Source organism: Phyllobates terribilis, unplaced genomic scaffold (genome assembly GCF_046119375.1).
Source record: "Phyllobates terribilis strain yellow unplaced genomic scaffold, ASM4611937v1 Scaffold_1__5_contigs__length_1240528914, whole genome shotgun sequence".
Lineage (NCBI taxonomy): Eukaryota > Metazoa > Chordata > Amphibia > Anura > Dendrobatidae > Phyllobates > Phyllobates terribilis.
Genome location: NW_027362761.1, coordinates 1,169,497,574 through 1,169,516,153, shown reverse-complemented (window position 1 = coordinate 1,169,516,153; position 18,580 = coordinate 1,169,497,574). Strand labels below are relative to the sequence as shown.

At 38.9% G+C, this 18,580-nt stretch overlaps 1 protein-coding gene across 1 annotated transcript; it reads left to right on the top strand.

The window, feature by feature from the left end:
• The first annotated feature begins 2,815 nt into the window (after window positions 1-2,815).
• On the top strand, window positions 2,816-17,833 carry CD8B (CD8 subunit beta). Its single transcript, XM_073662917.1, has 5 exons — window positions 2,816-2,905; window positions 12,974-13,345; window positions 14,156-14,260; window positions 14,882-14,974; window positions 17,796-17,833. The coding sequence occupies exons 1-5, from the start codon at window positions 2,836-2,838 to the stop codon at window positions 17,831-17,833; spliced, it is 678 nt and encodes a 225-aa protein (XP_073519018.1). The 5' UTR covers window positions 2,816-2,835.
• The last annotated feature ends 747 nt before the right edge of the window (window positions 17,834-18,580 follow it).

The window sequence follows — 18,580 nt, the reverse complement described above, 5'->3', positions numbered from 1 at the left end:
TTTGCTTTGTGCCCGTACCGTACCGTGCTTGGCTCCGGCACATTTTCTAGCTTTTGATTTAACTTTTTTTAGCATTTTTGTTTTTGGCTAAAAAAGGCAAATTGACTTTGAGATCGATATAGAAATTCGATAGATAAATATAGATGTTAGATAAATATATAAATATATAGATACTAGATAGATAGATATTAGATAGATAATATATAGATATTAGATAGATAATAGATAAATATACATATTAGATAGATATATAAATAGATATTATATAGATACTAGATAATAGATAGATAATAAATAGATAGATAATAGATAGATAATAGATAGATAATAAATAGATAGATAATAGATAGATAATAGATAGATAATAGATAGATACTAGATAGATACTAGATAAATATAGAAATATATAGATATTAGATAATATATAGATGATAGATAATAGACAGATAGATATTAGATAGATAATAGATATAAATATTAGATAGATAATAGATAAATATAGATATTAGATAAGTAATAGATAGATAAATAGCACTCCAAAATGAATAGGCAATAAGTCGGGGTGCTTTATTGATCCATCTCAGTGTTTTTGCCTGGTGTAAAAGAATAATCAATTATTATAAAGCGCTGAGCACATTATGATAACAGTGCCGGCACATTGCTGCCATAGAGCATCATATAGTGTACAGTGCCACATCCCACTGTACACAGCTAGTGGGGACATCGTCATCATCCCATAGAGCATTACATTCCTTATATGAGTAATTATTCGTTCTCATAGCTCCTGCGTGTATGTATGTAATATTTTACAAACCCCTCACCCCATAGATAGGGAGAGACAGATATAGACATTAGATAGTGATATGGACTTTATTAGCCCGTATGTGATTGATAGATAATAGAAACATAGTTAAATAGATGCTATGATATAGTTATTAGATGACAGATATTACATAGGGACATAGTAGGTAAGTAGACAGAGATAGATATGAGATATTAGGCCGAGGTCACATTAGCGAGAGCTTCGGATGCGGGATGCTAATGCCCCTCGGCTCCTCTGCTGTGAGTGGGATCCGAGTGTCCGAGCTCCGATCCTCTCACATCACAGCTGCGGAGGAGACAGAGAAAGTAATTTCTCCATCTGCTCCATTGCCTGCGTCTGCAGTAATCGCACTGCACTCGGATGACATCTGAGTGCAATCCAATGATCCACACGCATCCACAGACTTGTATGGGTGAGTGAGATCTGATTCTTGGATGCAGTCGCAACATGCCATATCGTGATGAGAAAATAATCGCAGATGTGAGCGGCCCCATAGAGTAACACTGGTCCGTGTTATACGCTCGTGTGAGCGAGCCCTTAGGCAGATAAACTAACAAGCATAGAATCCAATAAAATACAGCACTCCAGAAAATACTAAAAAAATAGCAGACTTTTAATTAGCCCACATGGCTCATAAAATTCACTATTTTTGGATTTTATGTATTGGAGCCAGTGACATGGTGATTGAAGACACGGGCACCCGTCCAGATCATATACTGGTGCTGCTTTAATTAGACAGATAGATATAGAAAGATGATAGATAGATAATAGATACATAGATAGGAGTCACATTACATGGCGCACTTTTGTTTATCATTTGTTCTGAATTTTTTATGTGTGTGTGTATATATGTATATATATATATTTTTTTTTTGTTTTTTTATTGTTTTCTTTTATGTTTTGTAAACTATGGATGGTAAAAAAAACACTCCATAAATCTGCACATGTAGAAATGCGAGTGCAAAACATGATTTAAAAAAAAAATCAGTCCATTGACTTCTTCATGCAAAAAACCCCCTAGGTATCGTTAGAACCGGCTGCGTATTGAAAGAAAATAATGGTTCATTTACAATTACAAATAAAACCATTCATAGATCTTCTCCACTGTTTGCTAAAACCATTGAAAAAAATGATTAAAGCTGGGTAATTTTGAAGTGTGAATACGACCTCGGTACAGTGTTTCTTGAGATCGAGAATGAATATCTTTAAAAGAAAAAAGGTGCGGGGAAAATGTCCTGGTGGGTAATAATCATATAATAACCTGGGGGTAGAGAATCCGGACCTGCAGATCTCAGCTGTGATTGGGGCAGTTTCAGGCTAAGAATGGGGTATCCAGATGGAGAACCATTTTTAGGGTCTTGTATGAGTGTAGCGATGCATTGAGGGAATGACATAGATGTCAGTAGGTACTGCGGAGGTTGTCACCTCCATTTTTCTAGACCCAATAGTCTACAGGTAAAAAACCCTATAGAATAAGATGACTCCTATAACGACTAATGTGATAATATATGGTGGAACGTGGTGGCACCTTCATAGTGTCCATACATGATGCCCTCTTATCCTATAATGACTAATGTGACATATGGTGGAATGTAGTGGGACCGTCATAGTGTCCATACATGATGTCCTCTAACCCTATAGAATAGGATGACTCCTATAACAACTAATGTGATAATATATGGTGGAACGTGGTGGCACCTTCATAGGTGTTCATACATGATGCCCTCTAACCCTATACAATAGGATAAATCCTATAACGACTAATGTAATATATGAAAGAACGTGGTGGCACCTTCATAGGTGACCATACATGATTCCATCTAACCCTACTAGTGTGGCCACCATTGACCCCCTACAGGATGCCTCTGTGACTTGCAGAGGGCTGGTTTCTCTATGGAGGATGTGACACGGGGATTGGCTGCGGCCGGCACACGTGTTTCTGGAGGAGGATGCTTGTATATGGCTTACACAGAATCAGCTGCAAACGTCTTACACCCAAGTGTTCTGCAAAGATGAAGCAGCTCGGACGGAGGGGGTCCTGCATCGCGTGTTGCCTCTTTCTCATCGGTTTCTATGTCGCAGGTAAGCAGGTTACGGGGGGAGAGATGAGATGATAAGAAATCTAGGACATGAGTGGCAGCTAAGCGTGATATATATATATTTTTTTTACTGACTCATGTAAAGTTTTGCTCGAAACCAAATCTACATAAAACCAGAACCATATACCAGTTATGGTGCAATTATGGGCTCGAAAGGAGCCATGACCGACTTCTAGGCTAACGTCCTCCACCATGCATGTCCAGATTCTTGCCCCCATGAAACATTAGGCCATCTTGGTGCAAATGTCATCTCCATTCCTTAAGCTCAAATCTTCGCGTTCTTAATGGGATCGCACCGATCGACGCTCATGTGGGCCGGGCCCCCAATACCTATGGGGGAATGACTTTCTAGGACACTAGCAAGAACTATATATTTCATATCTAGGGAAAAAAATATCCGAAAGACCAATTTTTTTTTTAGAAAAATACGCTTTATGACGAACAGCAATCTTTAAAAAAAATTCTCTCTATTCTGTATTTTTGGTTCTCTTCTAACTATTTGCGGTGGTCTCCAACAGGTTTTATTCTGTCTATTTCTAACTATATAATGTCCTTTTAATATATATATTATTTATACAATTATACATATTTATTATTATTTAGTTTTTTAATTACGCATTCATTCCCTGACATCACATTGGGCCTTTGTCTTGCGTGATCGGACAGGGAGGCGATGATTTAAATTAATTTATGGTTTATTTAATGTTTAATGTATTATCAACTTTATATAGATGTAATTTTCTTTTTTTTTTTACCACTAGAAGGAAAAAATATATATATCAAATCCACGAATACAAAACAGATACATATGAAATCTACAATGAATGAATGCACCGAATAAAAACATTGAGACTTTTACAATTCTGCCGCAAAAGTCTGTAAAAGAAGAATTCAAACCTTTTACCGTGTGTATTTTTTCGACAGGCGCAAATATATTGTTTCTTATAAATTTTTATAAAATCACGAGAATTTTAACAAAATAAAAAAGATTTACCTTATTATTAGAATTTTCTTTAAGAAATATTTTAAAGAAAATTCTCTAAATATAAAATATTTTTGACTGTAAAGTTCCGATCACAACCAGGAAGTTTAAAAACTTTTTCAAAAACTTCAGTCCAGTTTTAGACGTCTGTTGCTAAAATGAAACAGAAATTGAATTGTTTGGATGTTTATTAGTTACGTCTCGAATCGATCGCAGGGGGAAAGGAAATGTTTAGTGCCTTTTTTATTTTAATACTATTCATATTAACCTTTTTTTTTTTAAATTATTTTCAAGCAGAAAAAAATATATCAACAATTTTTTTTTTATGCAGATTATTATGACAGTCTATATCCTCCTACGCTGGGCCTTCATATTAAAACTGGGGCGACTCTCAATTTGAGAGTGAAAACAAAACTCCTTCCAAACAACCGGTGTTATCGCAGGGGGACGATAAACAGCAGCAACGTCTTATAATGTCGAAAAACTATTTATCTTGATTGATTTCTGTATTTTCTTACATTTTCCTGATTCAATTCTTTTATTAATTGATATATTCCCACTGTATGTTTAATTGCTAAAATTGGCCTAAAAACTGAAAGAAAAAAAAAAATCTGCAAAGAAAAAAGAAGAAGAAAATGAAAGGGTCACAGCATCATGCATATTTGGGAACCGTAGGGGTAAAAAAGGAGCTTAATTTATTTTTTTTTTCTGTTTAGCCACCATCAGGTATGACTGGGAGAATGATATTTTAATATAAAGTCACCTATAACCTAAATACTGTATGGTCACATAATAATGGCCAAGAATTAGACGGAAATTTTTTAATAATTTTTTTTTACATATTTTTTGTTTGCTTGACTCACTCAATAAAAAACAACGCCATCGAAAGAATTTTACTATTTAGACACGTTTTTTCGGGCCACTCATGACCCAACCAATGAAACCAATCAAAAGCGAGCAGCAATGATCTATAATTGTATTTATTAATATTTGGCATAAAATTTCCAATTTTTGGAAAAATGGGAGAACATGCGGCTTTCGGATGCACTTTAAGGTGGCATATGGAGTGGCCGTAACTTGGAAAAATAACATTTTCCCGCTGTGAAGTCTTTGTCTTGTGCATGAGGCCTAAATACGGTGAATTTGGCAAAGAGTGTAGAGAAGAATTGGGAATGTTGAATGTCACCATGAGACATCATCGTCCTATCACCCCTATATGGACTTTGGCGCTGATTTTGTGCCAAAATATGCATCGAATCTGACCTCACTTTGCACCCCATGCACATGACCAAGGTTCCTGCAACTTTAACATCCAGTTGATTGAAATCTTATTTCTAATCTACTCTCGAAAAAAATCTGTCAAAATAAGTGGCGCGCTACTTTTTTTTGCCGGTTCTGCATCAAAAAGTCCCATTGAATGGAGATAATCATCTTGCGGATAAGCGGCACACTGACCGGCACATCCACAGAAGTAATCCAAGCATCAGTCCAGATTTGTGCGGCAACTTTGATACCATCATGTGTCTGGATGAGGGCGCAGTCACAGAGCCGTATAAATCGGACTGAGATCAGATTGAAATGCCTGGACTGGCCTGCGGCTATCCCGACCCAAGCGTGACAGCTGCATATATTTCTATGCAGCTTACATGCTCGAGTGGGGAGAGCTGCCGGCCAGTCCGAACATTGTAATCCGATTTCTACGGTTGTGTGACTGCGCCCTCATCCAGACACATGATGGTATCAAAGTTGCCGCAGAAATCTGGACTGGTGCTTGAACTACTTTTGTGGATGTGCCAGTCAGTGTGCGGCTTATCCGCTCTTAGACACAAGAACTAAAAAATAGCCGTACCGATGTGAATTTAGGCTGCAACGGACCCATCCCATTTTTTTGGCCACAAGTATAATTTTGCAAAAAAAAAAAAAAGTCAGGAATATTTTCTTTTGTACAATAAAAAAAAAACATGCAAAGTTGTAGCAAAAACAGTGCGTGTGAATACGGCCAGCTCAGCTCAGGCTTACGGCAATGTCATGTGCAACATCCACATCCAACGGAAAATGCCAAAACTCATTCTAAAACTTTGTATGAATCGGCAAAATGTCTTATGGATGAGACTGTAAGAGAATGAAGGTTATAAATAACGGCCCTTTCGGTAAACTGGAAATCGGAGCAGATGCTCCTTGTGTCGACAGATGACGATCAATGTGGGTCAGAAGTTACTTTGTAGAAAAAGATCAAAAAAGAAAACTGCAGTAAACACATAACAAAGGCGCAAATAAACAGCTGTGACGAAAATTAGGATACCAGGACACCGAAAAAAATAGATATTTTCTACCTCATTTTACTTGATCATTTTTCAGAATCTACGGGAATTATTCTCAGAAATCTTTGGTTCTTTGTGGTCACAAAAATTTAATAATTTATTTTTTTTTACTGGAATTTGAGTTTTTTTTTCTGTATTTTGCTTATTTAAAGGCCATTTCCAACCTGGAATAAACTTTAGGGTAATCAGTTATGTCTTAAAACAAGGAGACACTTGGGACCGTAAGTCCGGTGCTCTGTTGTGACTTCTTGTAGAGCGTCTCTCCATTAGCTGTAGAGCGCCAGAAGCAGCAGGTAACACAGAGCGGGAGTAGTTGGAAAGTTACATTATGGAAATTCAGCCTGTATTCCCTGCCACGGATAATGGGAAATTGGGGTAAATTGCAAAAATTTGCTGCAAAATTGCAGTAAGAAAAAACGAGAAAAGGATGAGGAAGATGCTTCAGGAAAAATACCGCCGGCATTTTCCTGAAGCGTCTTCTGCTTCAAAAACTATGCGGTAACTTGTGTACACACCCTTAGAAGTTGTCATCGGAGAGGGAAGGTTTCAGAACCGGTATCTGACAGTTCCTGCAGTTGGACTCCATGTGCTCCAATGTTTCTGGGACTTGTTAGATATTTTCAGATGAACGTAGCCTTTAATGATGGCTGTAGAAATAGGTCAACTGTCAACCCAACGATCATTTGGCCAACGGTTAATATTCCCAATTTCCTTTGAATCATTAGGACAGTCTCACATGGTCCAAGTACATAGTCTCCGAGCGGACCGGAACCTCAGATTGACCGCTGGGTCTCCCAGCCTAAGCGAACTGCTTCAGATAAGCATATGTAGCAACTAGCTCAGGTTGGAGGACCTTGTGGTCAGGCCCGGTTCTCCGGTGCGAGAAAGGTGCATGTTTCATGGATGTATGAAACCAATCTCAGTCGATCCAGCTCAGGAGATGCCCGGCTGACTGCAACTCCAACCTGACCGATCCTTGATTACTCCATAGAAAAGATCCAAGACATCACTCTCAACAGATCTCCTTTCCTAAATCTTCACTGCTGTAACTATAAAGAAGCCTTTCCTGTATGGATGTCTGAATCTCCTTTTCTCCACACATATATATATATATATATATATATATATATATATATATATAAAATGTCCTCTTTTGATTAATCATGAGTCTATCCTTTATCAATATGAAGCCAAAAACTGTTTTCCACATTTAAGATGTGGTTTTAAAAAGCATTTATTTAGGGGAAATATTACATATGGGAACAGATTTTTATGTATTTTTTTAGGGGCAGACATACCATTTGTGCGACCTGTGCAGCTGTACGGGGGCCCAAGAGGTAAGGGGCCACATCCACCTCCAAAACAAGTAGAATCGGGCATTATGATGATCTATTGGAGTGCGAAGGGCCTGTATATTGTTCTTGCACCGGGGTCCTCTTCTATCTTTGACCACCAGTGGTATTTTTTTATACAGCCTTCACATTTTCAGCTTTTGCTTGACATTAAGTATTGCTGCTTTTCCCACTTGTATCCAGAACATTCAGATTCTTCTCTGGCTCTTCTATCCTCCTTCTTATTCCACGTAATTCTGCACAGAACATGTATGTCAGCGCACCGTGGTACATGGCTTGGGATACTATACAGGTTCATGTACATGGTGGTATTAGGCGAGGTTCAGACAGAGTAGCTCTTCATTGGAACGGATCTACTGCAAAAATCCTTGAAAACGTATGGAAAACTATCCCTATTCATTTCTATAGGAAATCCACGTCTCCATTCATGTGAAGAGTTTTTTGAGCATGAAGAAGTTTTGGGATGTGTTCACATCAGTGTGATCTTTTTTTCTGCGCTTTCAGAGTGAAAATTTAGCAAAATTGTTAGAACTTTTAGTTTTTGAGTAAGATTTTGAAGAGTTTCCGCCCAGTGAGTATGTCCTCACGGAGTCTTTTTGTTGAGTTTTCGGAGCAAAAACTGAGCAAAAACTCCCAAGTTTTTGAAAAGTTTTGAGATTTGAAGAACGATTAGTAGAGTTTCTGCTCCAAAACCTCTTTGAAAAACTCCATGTGTACACAACTAATTTCCACTCAAAAAACTCAACAAAAAGACTCAGTTGAGAACACATCCACTCCAATCTAGGCACTGTCCAATCAAAAAGCTGTAAAAATTTTTCCAGGAAAAGAAAAACTCTTCCAAAATCTTTGCTAAAATAACGAAGAATTTCATGAAGTGGTCCACATGAAAAATTCCACATAAACATGGTCTTAGGCCATGTGTTCTTTAAGGCGCCAAGGTTTTTCTAGGCAAAGCCGCATTAGAGAAAAGCCATGGTCTTTTTTTCTTAAGTGGCTTGGGTGACAATTTTGTTGTCGTTTGCTCATTTTATCGTCACATTCGTCTTTTTTTCTGTAATTTAAACTATAACTGGCGAGGGGAATCCTAGCGAAAGCCGCTCAAGGAATCGTAGAAAACACCATATGCTTATGAGGTTTCCATTTGATAGTGAGTGACCTCCACCTGGTAAATGACGTGGCATCCACATACCGTAGTGTTGTGAGAAGGGACTTGTGAGAATAAATCCTATGGAAAACTCCTGTAAACTTTTCAGAAGTTTGACACCAGCTGGTGCCGCGGAGCTTAGTGGAAAGCCGTCAGGTTCTGGCACCGCTGTGCACACTCTATGCATAAGGCCCTGCTGGGTGCACAAGCCTAAGGACGCAGTCAGACGGCCGTATAACACGGACGACGATCGTATCGCAATGCTCGGACTGGCCGGCGACTATTCTCACCCGAGCGTGACAGCTGCATAGAAATACATGCTGTCACGATCGGGTGAGGAGAGAAGCCGGCCAGTCCGAGCATTGCGATACAATCGTCGTCCGTGTTATACGGCCGTCTGACTGTGCCCTTAGGCCCAGAATCATACATCCATCTTTCACAGACCAATGCACCGACGCAGTGTCGCACTGGGGTGCCAAGGACCCACCAGTAACCAACTCCAGGGCCCAACTTTTCAGCTACATGTAAATGTCACATTATCCTCAATCACAAATTTGTACAACAATGAACTGGGTAGATTGTGACATAAATAAGATGCTGCCTTTGTCTGTACATAGTGATTCAAGTATATAGTGCCAAGTACTGCTCATATAAGAGGATGGTGGCCCACCGGAGGATTCCCCTCTTCTCCTGTGAGCCAGTCCGAGCCTGCACAGACCACCCATGGGATTCCTGCACCCGATCTTGGCATACATGAGCATGTCAAGCCCGAATCAGAAGACCCGGTCTGAATTTGGATGTAATCACAGTCCGAACTTGGATGTAATAATGATATCAGACCCCCTAAATATACCAATTTGGGGATGCTTTGCCTCCTGACATTAAGTAGTATGTAAATCATGCTATCTGAAATATAAATAAAATGCAACAATACAACAGTACCAGGTATAGGAGTAAAAAAAAAAGATATAAAAAAGATATCAATAAATATATAAAATATTTTGGAACTTGCATCTAAAAAAAAATAAATAATAATAATATGCTGCAAAAGATAAATATTTTTTTCCATTCCAACATAGCGGGGACTTTGCAGGGAACCCTCGCTGTTATTCTCCATGAATCATATTAAGTGACGTGTATGAAGCAGAACATGGGGCTTCCATCCATGTAGGAGTCAGAGGTAAAACAGATCTCCCCCAGCAATGACTAACACCGACCTCTGAGCTCTCACTTTCTATACCGGCAATCAATGGAGGTGTTAACCGTGTTACATTAACCCCTTTGTATCCTACTTTATTAACATAAATGAGGTGCTGCTTTATTTTTATTATTCTTTTTTTATTTTATTCCTTTTTTATTTTTTTGGTGGCACCTGAGAATAGTGGCTACTGCAGCTTTAAATAAGGAGGAAAATCATAAAATTAATTATTCTGACCACATGGATAGAAGCTGTGCATAAAATGTAAAAATTACTCAAATAGAAAAAAAAAACACATTTCTTAAGATTGCTGCCAATTTTTGCATTTTTTCTTTTTTCTCCAAGAGCAATAACTTTTTTTTTTTTTCAATCGACATTGCATGTTTTTTGAGGTCTTAGTTTTTTGTGCAAGTTGTTATTATTATTATTATTATTATTATTATTATTTGTAGCTAAGAATAACACTATTCATTTTACCTTATGATGTACTGAAAAAAAAAGAGAAAAATTCCAATTCGGGAAAAATGGCGGAAAAATGCAATTCCCATATTATTTTTTTCTTTTTCCGTTTTGTTTTTAAACGTCAATCATGAGAATGACAACCTGATTCTTCAGATTAATATGACTGTGGCAATACTTATAGGGATTTTTTATTATTCTTATTTTATTTTAGTGCCTTAAAAATTTTTGTAAAAAAAAAAAAATTTATTTTGTGTCACCATTTTCCAAGAATCAGAACTTTTTTTTTTTTTAAATTTTTCCAACAATGGAGCTGTATGAGGGATTGGTGGTGTTTTGGGGATTAGCGTTAGTTTTTATTTGTACCATATTGGTTGACATATGAGGTTTTGATTACTTTTTATTGCATTTTGGGAGGGAATGGGGGATAATAAAGGCAATTTTGGAGGTTTGATTTTTTCTTTATGCCATTTGCCTAATGAGTTAAATAATTTTATATTTTGATGGATAGCACTTTTACAGACACACGAATACCAAATCTGTTTGTATTTTTATTTCTTTTAATTTATCTTTTTTAACTTGAGAAAAGGAGGTGATAAGTTTTTGTTTTAACATCACTTTCATTTTTAGTATACACTTGTTTTTTTGGTATTAGTTCTCATAGGGAACTTGAACCTGATTTCTTGTTCTATGGACTGCAATACCACAGTGACTGGGGGGCTGCACATTAGTGATGCGTTTCCTACATCTATTTATATATTAGGGCTCTGAGGATGTATTAATATGCCTAAGTGCATGATGAAGTTACATACCTCCTTCCCTGCCTTCTTTAGTGCCTAGTATGTAATTTATTAATGCATATACCCCGACCTATGTTGCCCCATAATCTGAATCCCTGCTTTTGTTTTCAATATTTATGTACATTTTTTATGTGTATCATAATAATGATGGCATTAACCCTTTTGCAACATTCCCCATGCGATCTATAAAGCTGAGCACAAACCATATTCAGTAGATGCCGGCTATATTACCCTGCTGAAATCTGCCTGTAACAGCCGTGATCAGAGCTAACTCCCATCGCTGCTGTTTTACCAATTAAATGCCAGTGTCAATTTCGGCCCATCTATAAATTCTGAGATTGACTAAAACATAAAATTATTTGACCCGTAAGAAAAAAAAAAAATTTGAAACATCAGAATTGCATTTTCTTTTTTGTCTCCGCATCTCGATAAAATAGTAAATAAAATAAAAAGTTATAAAAACATTTTATGCACCCCAAAATGATATAATTAAAAACATCAGCTGGCCACGCAATAAAAACCCTCACACAGATTCATTAAAAGAGAGAATAAAAAAAAAATTTTGGTTCTCAGAAAACAGCGACACAAATCAATTTTTTTTTTTTTTTTTTTTACAAATTTCTGACTTTTAAAAAAAAAAACTACACAAGCTCGGTATTGCTGTAATTGTATTGACATGAAGACTCATGTCGCCAATTCATTTTTATCACACAAAATAAAAGCACACAAATAATCAAAACCAAAATACAATGGCAAAATTACTTTTTTTCTTGCGATTTCAGCAAATCCCCCCCCCCCCCCGTTTCCAGTACATTATATAGTAAAAATTATTTGTGTCATTAAAAAATACAACTCGCCTCATGAAAAATAAGCCCTTTGGTTGCTATGTCGATGGAAAAGTTTTTAAAAAAGTTATGGCTTTTAAAAAAAGGGGAGGAGTAAAACGAAAAAGCAAAAAAATGAAAATTGGTTTCTGGGGGGAAGGGATACATTTAAGACCTGATTGGTATTGAGTTTTGGGTAAAGATTATACTATATACAGTAGCACTCATTATGGTCTCCTCTGAAGGCTAGCCTGTGGCTGGGCATAACAGAGTCAAGGTAGTAACGAAGGCGGTCTACATCAGCGGAGCCATGGAGCTCCGTAATTGGAGACTTGAGCATCAGCGGAGAACCGGCACTGGACCCCAGAAAGGGGAATACCTGTTTGTTATTTTTAAGTGTAAGGATGTGTTCACAATGAGTCTTTGTGCTGAGTTTTTGGAGCAGAAGCTCTCCAAAATCCTTCTCAAGACCACAAAACTCCTCAAAACCTTGGAGCTTCCACTTCAAGAACTTAGCGAAAAGACTCAACATGGACATACTCTTAGGTCTTTTGTAGCGAAGAGTCTCCAAAATCTTCTTTAAAAACTCAAAATTTTTCAAAAACTTTGGAGATTCCGCTCGGTGGCTACGTGCACTCAGAGTTTTTGGAGCATAAACTGTGTGGAAACTCTCCAAATCCTCCTCCAAATCTCATAAGTCCTCAAAAACTTGGAGGTTTCTGCTCAGTTTCTGCTCTAAAAACACTATTAAAACACACAACAACAAAAAAATGCTGTAAAAACATTTAGGAACAACGTTTCTTAAAGTGGAAAATCCTTTTAAATGGTGTTAGGATGTCTTCCACCTAAGTGTTGTAGTAGATGTCCTCAACAACTTCTTTTCTAAGATATTTATTGTGTCTGTGCCTGACATGTGGACCATCACACTGGGCTTGTCCTTCAACTTCTTCCCGTTTTCTCTCTTCATGTAGGGGTTCATTCATTATCTGCATTGTTAAGCCAAAGTCCATCCGTGATCCAATTAGTTAATCAAGCGGTAGAAATTTCTTGTACAGTCAAGGGAGTATCCATGGAACATCTGGGACTTTACTGGTATCGAAAGCTCGAGAAGAACGAAGACTTGGAGTTCATCGTTAGCTCAACAAGTCAATTGGGCAAAGCTTCCTACGGGAACCAGATGATGACACCAGAAAAGTTCAAAATCAAAAGAACCCAATTTCAAGATTATTTCACCTTGAACATAGCCAACCTGGATCATTCCGACAGTGGGGTCTACTACTGTATGGCCGGAACATCGCTCAAACTGGAGTACGTGTTTGGAAATGGGACGAGGCTGACGGTCGGTGAGTGATTCTTCTCTAGTGATGGCGACCATGAACATCAGACCAGTGAAAGAGTGATCTACCAAACATCAGAGCTTTACTCCAGTAGAATTTTTGCGTAGGGAATGCCATGAATTAGATAAGCTGTGGTGTTACGCCCCTGCCGGTGCCCAAGTCCAGCCCCAGCTTGGAGAAACTGGCGTGAAAATGCCAATAGTTGCTAAATTTTGCCGCAACTCCAACCTGCTTCAAAATTTTGTGACTTTTCAAAGCTTTTTACTCCACCTTTTTAAAATCTTTGATGAATCACGGCCAAAGTGTCTACCAGCTGAGAACCCCAGAGACCAGCTACAACCAGTTGAGTAGTAAATGTTCACGTTTTTATGCAGCGCCACCACAGGGCATATAAAGTATTACACATTCAAATTGTGTTGTATGTCTGATGCAGGACAAGACAAATTTTTAGTTCGTCTGTTTTTCTTAAAAAAAAAAATAATAATAATAATTTAATACTTTGGTTTCACTAACATTTACTGGTCCCTTATATTGTATTTTGTGCTAAATTGTATCCTTCAAGTAGAGCTTAAAGGGAATCTGTCAGTAAGATGAACCTTCCTAATCCGTCTATATGGGCATGTAGCTTATAGGAAGCTGAATAAAATGATACCTTGATATCTCTGATCTGATGTTTTATTCCAGAAAAATCCATGTTTTTCTTAATATGCAAATGAGCTGTTAAGATCTATGGGCGGGGCACAGATCTCCCCGAGAATCTCCCTATCTATTTATCATGGCTGCTGTATATAAACTGCATTTTCTTTCATCTTGTAGTTGATTCTCTTCCTACAACAACAATGATGCCAAAGACGACTAAAAAGAAGCAAGAAAATGTAAAAAAATGTAAATGCAGGAAAATCTCTAAGACATCTCTACCAGGTAAATGATAACACATAGAGAATATACTTGTCCTTATTTTAGGGCAGGACTTGAAGACGGCTGCAGTGAGAGAATCGAGGATGGAGGTGGGCATTTGGTGGTCTCAAACATTATCCTTCATGGACTTAATGGGGACCCCACCAATTAGTCGTTCTGGCACAGTGAGAAAAGACATTATTTTCCCCCTTGTCATGTCACTCTGGTTCCAATGACACTTATATCCAAATGCAACATCACATGTAACGGCTTAAGGCCTGGAGCCATGTGTTGAACGCCAAGGCTGCAGTGTAAAGCATTGTGGACGGCCTAAGCAATAGCTTGAGCCTCTGATGATGCCACCACCAGTGGGCGCGCCTGAGCTGACTGCATACCATTCTATTACTGAGTTCTATGTGTACCTGTATGCAGTCAGCTCCTCTGCTCCCCCTAGTGGTGGCTGCAGGTAGTCAGTATGTTATCTTTCTGCCTATACCTGTGCAGCGTAACGAGATATAATATAATTAGCACAGAATTTTGTTTAGATAAATGTTGATCTCACTGTAATATTCGTTATGATATCGATAAATGATCCGCATCCATCTCCGGTAACATAATCCCGCAATGCTTTCGTGTTGTGCTTAGGTGTGAGCTGCAGCGCGGTGGTCTGGGCCCCGCTGTCGGGATTGGCCCTCATGCTCCTCATCGGCCTGTACTTGTTGGCCTCTCATACATATCGTAAGTCTCCTCCTGCTGTATCCACACAATACAGATATATGTATACACAGTGCAGTGCGGTGTATACGCCGTATCCACCACCAGCCAGATGTGCCGACACAACACATTCAGCTGGGTGTCAGCGCGGCACAGGGCAGAAGTGACCCCTAATCAGACCACCAGGGATCCTGACATTAGCACTAGACCACCAGGAATAATGACACGCGCCCCTCATTTCCATACACCACTGGGGATACTGACAATCCCCCCTGCTCTGATCTGAGTCACTTAGGTGATTTTCTGATGCCACATTCCCTTATACCTAATTAAATCCAGTTTTATGTTAAATGTATTTTTATATAATCATTTTTTTTTTAATTTTTCACATCACCGCTGTATCTATTTTAAAAATGAAAAAAATCTTGAAATTTTCACACTGTGCACTAGGCCAAATACTAGATTCATACTTATAATTCTGCACAAGAGACTTCAACATCACAGACAGGGAGAGAATGAAAAGTAACATCTCTATATACAGTACATAACACAGGATCCACCATTCACAATAGGTGATGTCACAGCTCACCTCCTCCTCCTGTACAATGACTGATAACACCTCTATATACAGTACATAACACAGGATCCACCATTCACAATAGGTGATGTCACAGCTCACCTCCTCCTCCTGTACAATGACTGATAACACCTCTATATACAGTAGATAACACTGGATCCACCATTCACAATAGGTGATGTCACAGCTCACCTCCTCCTCCTGTACAATGACTGATAACACCTCTATATACAGTACATAACACAGGATCCACCATTCACAATAGGTGATGTCACAGCTCACCTCCTCCTCCTGTACAATGACTGATAACACCTCTATATACAGTAGATAACACAGGATCCACCATTCACAATAGGTGATGTCACAGCTTACCTCCTCCCTCTGTACAATGACTGATAACACCTCTATATACAGTAGATAACACTGGATACACCATTCACAATAGGTGATGTCACAGCTCACCTTCTCCCCTGTACAATGACTGATAAGATCTCTATATACAGTAGATAACACAGGATCCACCATTCACAATAAATGATGTCACAGCTCACCTTCTCCCCCTGTACAATGACTGATAAGACCTCTATATACAGTAGATAACACAGGATCCACCATTCACAATAGGTGATGTCACAGCTCACCTCCTCCTCCTGCACAATGATTGATAACACATCTATATACAGTAGATAACACAGGATCCACCATTCACAGTAGGTGATGTCACAGCTCACCTCCTCCTGTACAATGACTGATAACACCTCTATATACAGTAGATAACACTGGATACACCATTCACAATAGGTGATGTCACAGCTCACCTCCTCCTCCTGCACAATGACTGATAACACCTCTATATACAGTAGATAACACTGGATACACCATTCACAATAGGTGATGTCACAGCTCACCTCCTCCTCCTGTATAATGACTGATAACACCTCTATATACAGTAGATAACACAGGATCCACCATTCACAATAGGTGATGTCACAGCTCACCTCCTCCTCCTGCACAATGATTGATAACACATCTATATACAGTAGATAACACAGGATCCACCATTCACAGTAGGTGATGTCACAGCTCACCTCCTCCTGTGCAATGACTGATAACACCTCTATATACAGTAGATAACACTGGATACACCATTCACAATAGATGATGTCACAGCTCACCTCCTCCTGTATAATGACTGATAACACCTCTATATACAGTAGATAACACAGGATCCACCATTCACAATAGGTGATGTCACAGCTTACCTCCTCCCTCTGTACAATGACTGATAACACCTCTATATACAGTAGATAACACTGGATACACCATTCACAATAGGTGATGTCACAGCTCACCTTTTCCCCCTGTACAATGACTGATAAGATCTCTATATACAGTAGATAACACAGGATCCACCATTCACAATAAATGATGTCACAGCTCACCTTCTCCCCCTGTACAATGACTGATAAGACCTCTATATACAGTAGATAACACAGGATCCACCATTCACAATAGGTGATGTCACAGCTCACCTCCCCCTCCTGTACAGTGACTGATAACACCTCTATATACAGTAGATAACACTGGATACACCATTCACAGTAGGTGATGTCACAGCTCACCTCCTCCTCCTCCTATACTATGACTGATAACACCTCTAAATACAGTAGATAACACAGGATCCACCATTCACAATAGGTGATGTCACAGCTCACCTCCTCCTCCTTAATGGCCGATGTGGAAATCACAATATTTTGATTGTTTCTTTATGTAGATCGTGATATGAAAAATAAAAAGGAAAATTCATTATAACACAAATCTTGATTTAAACAATCGTCATTTTCTGGTGACAGATTTAACCCCGTCACATTTGTAGACTCGGTATCCTGATATTGCGGTGCTGAGTGTCTGGCTGCGGTGTTATTGCTCCCCCCGCAGGAAGCCGTGTGTATTTCTTTTGCGTCCCCTATAAGCCTCAATATTACCCAGTTATATCGTTATATATATATTATATAGTTTACCACAAAAAAAGTGTCTGGACTTACAGAAATACACAGAAAATAATGTGTAAAGGCGGCGGTGGCCCTGCTGAGGTCCATCTGCCACAAAGAGGTTTCATTCTAGAGTCATCACAGCTTTTAGAGTCACCGCTAGGGGGCGCTGCTGCACTGGTATGTAGCAGGGTTACACAGTGGTGCACGATTAGGCGGCATTAATATGCACAGTTTTTGTGTGTAGTAACCTATGTTGTATTTCTGTGTGTTGCAGGCGTGTACCGGAGGACATACATGTACTTCAGAAAGTAGTAAGTGTTTTGTGTTTGTGGTGACAAGGTGTCTTGAGCTCGATCTGATAACCGGGCACAAAACCACATGACAATCCCACAAGAGCAACAACAAACACCCGGTATACACCCCGCTGCTGCCTTACATCCCGATATCATCTGCTCTCTGGTGTCAGACACATGATGGCTTCCCCAGACACCATCCTCATACTTCTCTATGGTCGGGACAGACAGTCTGGAATTAAAGGGGTACTCCATATCCCATATGCTGCGAGGGGCACGCTCCCACAGAATCACCAGATACTATCTATACGGTGATGACCCCACATAACGGCAAATTCATCATAGAGACGACTGACCATGTCTGCTCCAGATTATCTGCTCCGGATTATCTGGTCCGGATTATCTGCCAGAAACTTATTCTAGTGTGAAGTAACCACAAACATGGCTGCTGCTCCCTGTGTCACCTGGATGACATGGAGGGACCTGCCCTATACCCACAGATGGAACCACAGCAGGAACCCAAGCCCCAAAATCATCGCTCTTCTGTGAAAAGACAAATAAGAGGCAGAAAATAAGATAATTATCAGCGGATTCTTATAGAATTAAAACCAGATAGATAATAGCGTAGCATGTAAAAGTTTGGGCACCCCTGGTCAAAATTACTGTTATTGTGAACAGTTGAAGATGAAATAATCTCTAAAAGGCCTAAAGTTAAAGATGACACATTTCCTTTGTATTTTAGGCATAACATATTATATATATATAT

What these genes read in the sequence shown, in the direction of transcription:
- CD8B (XM_073662917.1), top strand. Translation starts at nt 2,836, where the DNA reads ATGAAGCAGCTCGGACGGAGGGGGTCCTGCATCGCGTGTTGCCTCTTT. An exon ending in TGGGACGAGGCTGACGGTCG is followed by an intron (nt 13,346 to 14,155) that starts GTGAGTGATTCT and finishes TTCATCTTGTAG; the next exon opens with TTGATTCTCTTCCTACAACA. An exon ending in GTTGGCCTCTCATACATATC is followed by an intron (nt 14,975 to 17,795) that starts GTAAGTCTCCTC and finishes TGTGTGTTGCAG; the next exon opens with GCGTGTACCGGAGGACATAC.